The 12,335-nt window shown below is 32.8% G+C and overlaps 1 protein-coding gene across 1 annotated transcript; it reads left to right on the top strand.

Annotated features, from left to right (window-relative positions):
* Positions 1-4,165: 4,165 nt before the first annotated feature.
* On the top strand, positions 4,166-5,889 carry LOC119082969. The gene is made up of 2 exons (XM_037192611.1): positions 4,166-4,314; positions 4,378-5,889. Exon 2 carries the CDS (start codon positions 4,384-4,386, stop codon positions 5,797-5,799), a length of 1,416 nt encoding a protein of 471 aa, XP_037048506.1. The 5' UTR covers positions 4,166-4,314; positions 4,378-4,383; the 3' UTR covers positions 5,800-5,889.
* The last annotated feature ends 6,446 nt before the right edge of the window (positions 5,890-12,335 follow it).

Below are 12,335 nucleotides of genomic sequence, written 5' to 3'. Positions count from 1 at the left end.
TACTGATAGAGTGGATAGACGATTCAATTATGTGTCCATGATTAAAAGTTAAAATGTGACCATCAAATCAGTTGCTATAAAATTGTCAAGTGTATCGATCACATTTTCTTGCTTATCGCTCACACAGGCAAACAGAATGACGAATCGATACAGTAAGACCAATAGACATTTTCTATATTTTGCTGTCGGCTTGTAGAAAGCATCTGATTACTCCGCTTACTAAAATTATTATGACGTCATTTCTAGATACATAGATACACGATTACTATTTGCAAGCCTCTGACTACAGTTAGTCTTCACTTTACTGTCAATAATGTCTAATTTATCAGCATGTGATTGTTTTCCTTTTTGTTGTTCATTATATTAAAGTATTCAACTGTACAGTCCAAACGATGATTGATAACTTTATATCAACACCCATTTACCTCGGCACAAAAAAAAATGAAGACGAAGAGAACAAGAAGCATGCCTATTATATTCAATCTTCGGCCCTATCAATAAAAAAAAAATCGAAAAAAATTATTGGACTCGTCTTCTTTAATCTTTCCATCTTATAACGTAAATTCTGAAATAAAAAAATTCTCAAAATTTAATTTTGAACATAAACATTCGACTGGATGGTGTACGAAAAGTGCAAGTCATGAGTCTGATGAGATCTATTTAATTGGGTTGAAATATACAACGAATTTTTGTACTTTAAATTGCTACAGCAGCTACTGGATAAATATCTTTTTGTAGTCATTTCTTCAACTTGTAATTAAATTAATGACTAATGACATTTCGAAAATGCTTGGAAGATGAAATGCGATTTGGAAACATTTTCCACATTTTTTACCAATTCGTTTACCATAGGAATAAATTGTTTGCATTATAAAATGACGAAATGGTATAGTAGTTTAACGCGCTGTGTTGTATTAAATGTCTACATATATTACTATACATACGATGCGCATTAGGTGGTCTTCCTCACTTTAAGTGGTTTCGGACGGTATAGTGCACTACAAGATAATTAAATTTTAATTAATGAATCTTAATGATAACGAAAATTCATAAAAATTTCACAGTTTATATTGCACGTCATACCAGTCGGTCGGTGTCATTACCATTTTAATAGTAAAGGAAATCAGGAAAAAAATATTTTAAAAAAGAAAATCAATAAAAGTTTTTTTGGCTTAATGAGCGTTCAACCCTTTTTAGGAAACGACAGGTGTATACTATGTATATCCCGTTATAGCGATGAAGCTGTTAACTCTCATTCTTAATTTTGTTTTGATTATTTTCTCTTACAACGTATAAAATCTACTACTTCATTCAACATACATTTTGATTATATAAGACATTGTTGAACATTTTTTGTCGTTGTCGCTACCAGATGACTAGCCGTTCTGTAAGATATCTTGAACAGACAAAAGTTAGTATTTTCTCGGAGGAACTTCCTCAGGCATATAATTTATTTATTTTCATTGTTGACTATTTACACTACCGAAAAATCTTTCTATAAAGTTACAACAAAACAAAACAAAACAAACTCTTTTGGTATTTATAATAAAGGAGAACATGAGAGGTCGTCAGTCACCGAGTTCATTTGAAATAAATTGCTGTATACATCTGGGTTTTATCAATTTCAGCAGTCCCTGCGATTTATTTGTTTTATAAACTGTGTACAAATACATGCAACACCCACCAAGTACAAACAATGCAACACCGACTGAAATAAACATCGATTTTGTTTCCTCTCCTAAAAACTATTTTATTTCCATATCACGTAAACATGAGAAGAATTAAATACCTGCAATTCTTGATATATTCTCTCTACTTTTTTTTTCAAAATAAAATTCACTTTCTCAATATTATTGCTGAAAAATTCACTTTCAAGAACCTCGACACGTCTTCAGTTCGACGGCACACGATTAATTCAATACATTTGTGCTATAACATTTAGTTGTACGTTTTTGTGAATATATGTATGTACAATTTTTATGAAATATCCACCATGCTATCGATACTGTCTGTACGCTGGTGAATAGTGATAGACGAATAGACATACTTATCCCTCCGTATACGGTATATGCAGACATATATGGGCTTCAGAACGAATTCAAGAAATAAATCAATACTCAAAACCACACATAATATCGTATTTATAAACAACACCATAATTCTATTTTTGGGATTGCTTTTATGCCGAGTCTTTTACTTCAAATCCATGATATAACCATACAATAAACATTTTATTAAACAACCAACTCATATACAACAATATATTCCAACAAAATATCTTTTGCTGTTGATTGCTATGTTGTTATTTTAGTTTACCGTGTTGTATTACAATATATATACATTCTTGAACTTCCAACATCTGTACGATTTAAACATTACGATGCACACACCCCTTGGTTATCATAAAATCATGTCACGTTTTTCGGTTAGACAAATCTATCACAATGTGTGACAAGTGTATTTCATTTCTATACCATTTTCTGGAAGATAGAGATTCGATTATTTTGTTTAAGAGTTTGGAGAATCGAATATACAGTAGGAAGTATAAGGTGCAATTAAATTAGGTCGGATGGTGGGAAGTAATGGGTACAAAATATTAAGTAGGTAACAGGAAACAATTAAAATCAGTTAACTTTCAAACTTCAACTTGTAACGCAAGAAGACGGTTATTTTAGGTAATAGTCAATTTGTGTTAGAAAGGTCGTACAGATATAGCGTGCGATGGAATAGGAAAAAGTTTACATAAAGTTGCGTGAAAAGCACACGAAATTAGCAATATCGATTACCGAACTTAGAAGTGAGAGACTTGTTAATTATACGAACATGTTTGTTGTTAGTATACAGATACAATCTGTAATCAAAATTGTAATCTCGATAGGGATTACCTCCAGCAAGTAATTTTTCTGGTATTACATTGTAATCCCCGCTAGAGATTAAAATGATAATAGTGTCAGACATGACTTCACGTTTGTAAAATTTTAATATTTTTTAGTGTCAATTAGGAATTGCTTTTAAGTCTTAAATCATTTGGTCTAGAAAGATTACATTTTCATCTTTCAAGACTATTGATAAAAATCCAAAACTTTTCAGATAATAAAGTAGAAGCTCACTGTAAAGAGTCTTATCAGGTAAATAAAAAAATGTTTCTAATTTCTAAACAAAACTTTCCCTACTAATAATAACATATGTCACCTCTTCTGCACATTTTTGGATTTTGTACTAAGGAAAGATTAAAATGTAATCCTTGTGTAATGATTTAGGGTTTAATGAATGTAATTCCTGGAGGAATTAAATTTTAATTCCAAAAATAGATTCGATCGAATAGGAATTAATACTTAAAAGATTGAAACCGAGGTCCATATTTCTATCAATGTAAAAGGCTTATTTTATTGACACGGTTACACTAAGCGATGTCTCACTTGTCTACGGAACAAAAGCTGGAATTGGCTTCCTGTGTGTACACTGATCTCACCTGAGCCTCCCAATCGGTAAACTTCACACAAAAAAGTACAATGGGGGATTGAAGTTTTTATAAGTTATTTTTAATCGACGTAAAACATTTTTCTAAACAAACAATTGTTCAACGGTATGTCTTTAAAATGCACTGATCTTTTTATAAATTCGTCTAAACGTCAAAACATACAGCCGCCCGTAAGAAAATTACAAAATGGCGGTCCCATATTTTTGATTTTACACTGTTTTTAGAAATTCTTTTGATCAAAATTGTCGATACCCATTTAGTTCTTGCTGCAGAGCACCTTAACCATACTTTTTTTCATCGAGATCGGAAACGGCCTCCGGCACATTTTCGGCGGCTGACAAAATTGGGTCAATTTAGGGTCGTACTTTGTAAACAAAATTAATTTTATAAAAATAGCTGTGCATTTTAGAGGCATACCGTAGAACAATTTTTGGCTTAGAATAACGTTCTGTGTCGAATTGGTTAAAACTTCAATACCCCGTTATTTGTCCCATTCCCATGATAATTAATGCATATTGCTACAACCAAGGTAAATATTGTGTAGAAGGAAATGTCCAAACTATATCTACCTTGGTTTGGCTACAACATAGATCGCGGTGAGTATTAGGCAAAATTTTGGACAGCCCTTTCCTCTCTGCAGAAATTTTATAAGAAATGAATACGTTCTGTACCCACCAACGTTTGAACAGCAGGTCTCTGTCAAGTCATTCTGATACCATTGCATTGGACGAAATATTTCTGCAAATATTTCAATGCGTTGAAAATAAATGGAAAATTAGTTCAATTTCCAAGTGGATTAAGTGTTGTTCGCGCAACGTTTGATACGTAAAAATGTAAACTTATTTGCTGTACCCAAATTTTACTAAATGTTTGACAAAAATCCAAAACATTTCTAGATCAAGATGGATGACAATAAGCACAGGATTCAATGCCAAAATAAGAAACTTTCGATCCCGCTGAGGCTGAGCAATTTAAATGTAAATTGCTTAAACGAGTTGTTTCAGTACTTAAACATCAGTGACTTAATCCTTTTGTCGATGGCCAATCTCACTAATCACAAGAATCTAGACCGGGCATTCACAGCTGAAACTAAGGTCACAACGCATCCATATGAAGCATGTATACGAGATCGTTTCCTGCAACTTAACTACTCCAATAATAACGTTACGAACAATCCGGATTGCATTTTGTTCGAAAAGATCGTTTTCCATTATTTTGGTACACTAATATCGAAGGTACGGCTGTATTACGATATCAATTACCAACGCTGCAACGCTAATATTGAGCAAGTCGTCATGGAATATGGATCGGCGTTATCTGAAATTGGATTGATCAATGCGGATATTAGTGCTTTCGAGAACATTAGTGAACCCTTTCAGAATGTGACGAAATTGAAATTTGATAACGGTTGGCTGGGTCCAACGTTCATTGAACTTTCCAAATGGTTTCCTAATTTGAAATGTTTATCGCTGAATGAAACTCAGTTGTCCGATGTTAGATTCATCCGACAAGAAAATCCGAATTTGATAGAGCTTTCGTTGAAAAACAAGTGTTTGTGTGAATGCTGTCGCATGAACCCTAACGTTTTAGCTGACAATGTTCTTCACTATACAATAGGTAATTTAAATTTGAAACAAATACTGGCTTTGGTGCCGAACTTGAAGCGCCTGTCTCTTTGTCATGACAAAGAGAATACAATTTTTGAACAGGACAGGAAGCCTTATCACTTTTTGATTCAAATAGATTTCGATTTATTGCTTTTCATTACTAATTCGTTGATGCAATTATGCTACCTTAAGTTGAACATAATAGAACTGTCTTTGTTCCGTACACCAACATGTCAAGTAGCATTCAATGAATTGAAAACGCTGGTAATTGAAACATCCAACACGAATCAGTTGACACAATTGAATATTACGGCTGATGAACTAAATCATCTCGAAATAATTGTCCACTCGTTCATTCAAGACGTGAAACTACTGGCTAATTTCGTTGTCCGTTTTGAACGTATCGAATATTTATCGATAGGACACCATCCAGTCGATCTAAAAGACGATGACTTTATTCATATGATTAACAGTTTGATGAAACTGAAAGCCTTTCAAGTTGCTTTATATAAAAATAAGTTCACAGATGATTTGGTCTACATTATCGAGAAATTCAAACGTTTGCATACTGTCCTGGTCAGTTGTATCGAAGTAGCACCGACGGATCGGGAATTATTTCTAGAATTTGTCAACGAAAACAACATGTTGAAACGAAAAAATTGGAGCGGATCCTGTATTTTCGATGGTTTTGAATTCAAAAAAACTGCCTAAATTAAAGTAGAAAGCTGAATGTTTTGCTAGTTCAATCACTGGAACAATCCATACCTCATTTTATGTTGCTATTTTTCATGGAAATTAATGTCGAAAGTCAATTAATGTTTTTAATGAATTTGTTTGTTTGAAATTTCTGTTTCAGTTGATGACTTACGTTGTATTTAAATGTTTGAAATACGAATGAAGAAATATGTACCTTTATTGCCATAAAATAAAGCTGTTGAAGAGCAACTCTTTCCGCGTCGTATCATTTTCTATAAATCTGAAACTGAATTATGAAAAAAGCCACAAATTTATTGTTGTAACAAAACGGATGGCTTGCAGTCACAACTTCCACGACAAAATTAACAATTATTCTCCGTTTTCAAAACATCCATTCAAATAATAATATTCTTTGTAATGTCAGTACAAAATAGCAAAATGTGGAGAGGAGAAAAAAAAACACAGAAATTTATACGAATGAAAATCGCGTGGCAGCACATTCATAAAAGAAACAAATATGCACGTTGATTCTTCTTCTTCTCTCTTCCATATGAAATAAAAATTGAAATCTAAATACAAAGGAATTATCTTTATTATTCCCGCATTTTGATCTTCCACTGAACGTAACAGGTCCGCTGCAATTTAATGATTCACAAGTACTCTTGAACCTTTCACGGGCGGCTTTATCAACTCCTATCGTTAGCAACGACAAAAACAACCTATGATGTATCGTCTTAAGTCCTAACTAGCTAAAAGTATGCTCCTAAATAAATGAAAAAATAGATTTCTCACATCAATCGGATGAAAATGCTCAGATCCTAAGAATTCCCAATATTTCAGACTAGGCATATGTTTGCCGCCGTCTACGAAAGGTTAAAAAAAAATGCGCTGCATATGAAAACGAAAATCTATGCATAGCTAACGTTATGTAATAGTCACAAGTATTTTACAGTGGTTACATTGGTAACGGTGGAACTTATCTCCACGAAGCTCCTGTATGTACACACAATGTTCTATTCTATACACACAATTATAAAATGTAGATACGTTAGATGGTGCATCTCTTCCTCAATGTTCTGGTGGGTATATATACATACATATGAAGTCCAAACATTTATTCAACTGAAAGGCTTAAGAGGTAAGCCGCGGCGGTTTTCGGTTTGGGTGTTCACATTTAATAGGATTTAATTAAATGGATAAATAAACTATTGTTAATTAAAAAATAATTGGGAAACACAATTTGTTTGGATTTTAAGTTTGGAAGAATCACCTAACTTGGTACTGGTAAAGAAAACACACAAAAGTTAGTCTGAGCGAAGCAAACATTTTGTTACTTCAACTCTTTTTTACAGTTAACCCCAATCAAAGTGATGCAATTTGCTTCAGCTGTTTTTTAGCTAGGTTCACTCATACAACTTTACTTCGAGTTTAATCTACTTTGAAGAATAATTTGTTTAAAAGAAAACACCATTTAAATCACACCAAATATTTTTATTGGCAACGTTTCGGTCTATATACGACATTATCAAGCCTCTGACTCCTTTAAACTAATTACAAATACAAACTTAACTCCTGAGTTTAATGGTTAAACGTACGAGCGTGTAGGAGTCGGAAAATCGTATAAATACGTGCAAGACACTGAAGCAAGTTTGGTTGAGGACTACATAGTAATCGAAATAAAACGTTTTTGATGGCAGAGAATGGCAAAATAGTTATTTATTCAACCGGGGAAAACGATGTGTACTGCGGTCTCGAGTGACAATCTACACATCTAGTGCCTATAAAACCATTTATCACCGAGTTGTATACAACGTGTTTTGCAATAGAGGCAACGAAAGGTCCTACTTTTCGTCACTTGTTGCGAAAATTGCAGATATGGTACATATCTATGAAGATGTACAATCAATAGCTACTTATGCTACTAGAACTGTAAAATGGAATCATTCATTGTAGCGGATCAAAGCAAATGGTCTGAGACGAGGTCGTGGACCTAGTTTATGACACCGAGATCCGAGTTAGAGTGCATTTTACAGGCAAACTACTAACCACCCTCTTACCAATTAGCCAGTGCTACCGTCATTAGATACGGCTGATCAGTGATCGTGACCATTTGTTAGCAACAGCAACGACAAAAATAAGCGATAAGTTACAGTTAATGAAGACCTACAAAGTAAAATGCATTTTAAGACAAATGTAGTCAAAGATTCTGTATCATGTACCAATTTTGGCATGGCGACGTACTTGACTGAAATATTCTTATAGTAATTTTGGTATGGTAAAGAATAGAGAGAGGAGAAAGCACGCTGTAATTCTTCTCCATCGATACTTTGAACAACAGAAATAACAGATTTAATTGTTACAACTCTATACTTGGGTTAAGCGATCACTGATTGCGCCTATACGACTATATTTACTTACAGAAAAGTTAATGTTAAAAGAATCCAAATATTCCGTTCTTTAACAGAACCAGAATGCGATTAGTTCGTTCTTATCGTCTAGATCTACTAACAAAGAAAAATGAAAAAAAAACGTTAAAAACACCGTGCACATTCGGAAGTGTCTTCAAAAAATTATCTGCAAAATGAATTTATTTTCTCGCAGAAAATGGCATCGAGCACATTTTTATACATACCGGTTCTTTGACTAATCAAACGCGATATATATAAATTGTTATATGCCCGACCAAGCAGCATCGCATCACGTTTAGCGACTTTTAGTTCAACAAGTTAACTCGACTAAGAAACATAACACAAAAATAATAAAATCGGAGTAGAGAAACATTAAAAAGAAACAACAACCAAGAAAATAAAAGTCTTCGAATTCACTTCACTTGCGTTCGCGATCATTTCGTTTATTAACACGGCAGTTTGTACGCGATAGTGTTTCCTATATATATCTCGTTGCGGCACAATGTTTTCTGCCTTTACCTTTTAGAATAAATAATTTTCCGTTTTCGGTTGTTCGAGAAAGAATTATTGCGTGTTTATTGGGTTGTTGGCGATATTTTCGTTATTGTTTTTTTTTTTGAAATGGCAACAGCATTTAAAAAAATGCATTTTATGTTCGCAGAGTGAATATGATTTATTGCTCGATTTTTGGAATATCAAAATATTGTTGTGCGCTTTGCCGGGATAAGGCTTTAGGTCAATACATTTTGTGTGAAGACATAAACTTTCTCTCGTAAAAATTTATTTTAGTGGAAAATTCTTACACTCAATTTGGTTTCGTTTGATGTGCGAAAATGTACACATAAAATCGTAGAGTGTTATCCTAAACATGCAATGTGATGCAATTGATTTGAATTTATCATTCATTTAACGAAAATTTATGTTATAGTGAAATTTAATCGAGCGCTCTGTTTTACATCGAAAATAGTGTGAGAATAGACCGTGTGCAGTATAAATAATTTATTTTTAATTGATGTAGATTATTATTCTGTAGAACAAAAGTGTAAACAGAATATCTGAAAAATGTTTGCTTGATTTTATATCGCACTTTAAAAGCTGTAATTTGAATAAAAATAAAAGGATATCCGAACCATTCTAATTCATTCTAATTGGATTCTTACTAAGATTCTAATAAGTGGGATGGCATCGGGATGGCAACAATATTTTTCAATAATTCCTATTAAAAAAATTAAATATTTTTTCAATGGTTTTCATGGTAAATCTTCTTTTTATTGAAATATGAAACTTTTTTCTCAAAATCGCACACGCTCTATTAGAATTATACCTGTGCCCATCATGGGAATATAAAGTGAAGTTTATTTTCAGTTTTAATTAACGGAATTCAATCAGATTTCTCAACTGGATTAGATGTTTACTTAATGTGGCCATTACAATTCGGATTACAATATTTAATTAACGCTTATTCGATTGGATATTTTTCATAGTTGGATAAACAGGTATTGAAATGGTTGATTCAAAATTATTTTGATTTCAATTTTATTTTATTTTATTTTTTATTCACTCCTTTCAATCATAAAAACATTGTATTGGCTCTTTAAGTATGCCAGTTTTGATACAAGAGAAGAAAAAAAATTATGTTAAGTTAATCGAACATTGATCTTAACTACCATTTGCTTTGGAATATGACTTGTACAAATGGGAATAAATAGCAAAGAAAATCGCTCAACCAAAGCAAATTTTCAATGATCACATTTGCAAATCGCTTTTAATAATTTGTCGGTACTCAGTTCTGAAATTCAATGTGAGATTTAAACGCACCTTTCAGTGTAACACGTCCGTGGTGAAATATTTACATCAAATACCGACGGTATTTTATTACCAGCACTACACGACAATTTTAAGTGAAGATATTAAAAAGATAAAGTAATAGTATACTTCCGAGGTTCCAAGTTGTGTATTTGATAAGTGGGGTGTTACAGCCCGACCCGAAGGGGAGGGCTGTATTCCCCACTTGTCAAATAACAACTTGGAACCTCGTAAGTACAATGCTTTACAACGACGAAAAAAGAACCTACCGTGTGATACCCAAAATGAAGTAACAGATTTGGTTTCATTCAGTTGAAAATATTTAAATCAAAGCAAGTAGCAGACTCGCTAAACTCGCTCATTATACTAGTACTTGCCAATTTGCCATACGTTAAACACTTATCTTTTGCAAAGGGGGTGTTACTCAGGCACATGAAAATTATAAGATGAAGAGACCGCTCTACCTTATTACATCTTTTAACATCGGAATGAAATTCCCTATGCGTACATAATCGTATATAATCGTACATAATGTTTGCAATTGTTTTTCAATGAGAAATCGAAATACACTCGAATCGCTCATAAAAAAGCGTTCCGTCATAATAATGTTTTCAAAACAGTCCGTAAAATTTGAAAGTTCAAATTTACTTTTAAATTGATCGTAATAACCAGCCATCAAAGTAATTAAACAACAGTATAGCCAAATGTAAGAGGAAAAAAACCGAATCACTGCTAATTTCGATGAAAATGATCATCTGCTCTTTCGCAATGGATAATTCCATCCAGCCATTATAAACTTTTCAAACAAACAAAAAACAGTAAGTCAAGAAGTAATTAATTGCATCGGATTGGTTTTCGAATTCCACGGATTTCGGTTGGAATTTCTTTATCATTTATTTGTAGAAAATTGGACTAATTAACTTGTAGTACACAGATTTTCGATTAGACATATTTATAGTGTTTTTCAATGTTGTTCGCTTATCTAAACAATTTCTATGACACCATAGGCAATGAGCATTCGCTTTAATTGGTTCAATTTGTGATTGGAGATAGTGAATATGTTGAATTTCTATAATCAAAATGTAAACATTAACCGAAAATCGTTGAACCGAATACGCTTTTGAAACATAATCGGTTGATTCAAATGTTCGTGATGTTTTTACCTTTTGTTGCATTCCAACAGTTTAAAGCTGTTTAATTAGCAAACATACAGTTTCTATTCACTCACGAATTTTAATTCCTTTACGTAAGTACGTAGTTAGAGATGTACGTTCGTACAGTGACTTCAAAATTTATTTATTTCAAAAAAAGGATTTATTGAACGATCGAATACAATTTTTCAAATTTAAAGTCCTATAGGTCCTAGACTTATCTGAAAACTTTAAATATGTTCCAAATGTGTACATAGAAACGCCTACGTTTGTTAATATAAAACATTTCTGTTTGTTTAGAGTCGTCTAACAAAAATATTTAATTTGTATACACATCAGTGTTTCCAAAGGTATAGTACACCACCATAGCTACCATAATAATGATGAATTCACACCAAATTTAATTATCTTCAAAACTCCTGCTCAAGAAGTCTAATTACCATAAATATGTAATGCATACCCAGCTCTTGTTGTATGCGCTACAGAATCTATTTACGTATTCAGTGTTTGTATTAAAGTTGAGGATTTATATTTGAGTTTATTTGTACATAAAGTGAGAGCTCGATGAAAATTACGCTATGATGTTTTCGTTGTTCATTGGGTAAGGTTTTTATGAGTTATTATGTGCATGTGCGATGCTGAGCTACAAAATGGGTTAGTTCTCCTCGAACCTAACACAATCGAGTGCAATGACTTGAAGCAATTCATTTTATAAATAAAATAACAGTTAAACGGCTTGGATAGCATAAACAACACAACAAGTTGAACAATGTTTGTGCTTCGTTTGTAAAAGGTGAAACAGATCAATCTTCTTTCATTACATACAACCTGGAATGCGCCCCAATTCAGTAACGTTTCGTTCTTCTCGTACATTTTTTTCCGATTTTAATACTAGCAATTTGCGAGTTATTTGGCTGTAATCAATGTTTTGAAATAATCAATTCAACACATCCACTTAATCTAACCTTCAATCCCACACCAAATTTGATCCAATCAGAGTTTTTATAAATAATTTTCAATAACACAACCAATTTGTCATCCGCGTTTTTAATCAAGTAAACCCACAATTAACAAATCAATTTAACACTGAGATTTTCTCTGTTTGATATCTCGAAAAATCAACGATTGAGAATTTGTTGCGGACTGGGGCAAACCTAACGAGATGAAATGTAGCTTTGAGTTAACA

This window comes from Bradysia coprophila, unplaced genomic scaffold (genome assembly GCF_014529535.1).
Source record: "Bradysia coprophila strain Holo2 unplaced genomic scaffold, BU_Bcop_v1 contig_513, whole genome shotgun sequence".
NCBI lineage: Eukaryota > Metazoa > Arthropoda > Insecta > Diptera > Sciaridae > Bradysia > Bradysia coprophila.
The sequence above is the reverse complement of the archived record's forward strand: the minus strand, read 5'-3'. Positions and strand labels throughout refer to the sequence as shown.

Bases quoted from the DNA above. Each gene is read 5' to 3' on its own strand.
- LOC119082969 (XM_037192611.1), top strand. From the start codon at position 4,384: ATGGATGACAATAAGCACAGGATTCAATGCCAAAATAAGAAACTTTCG.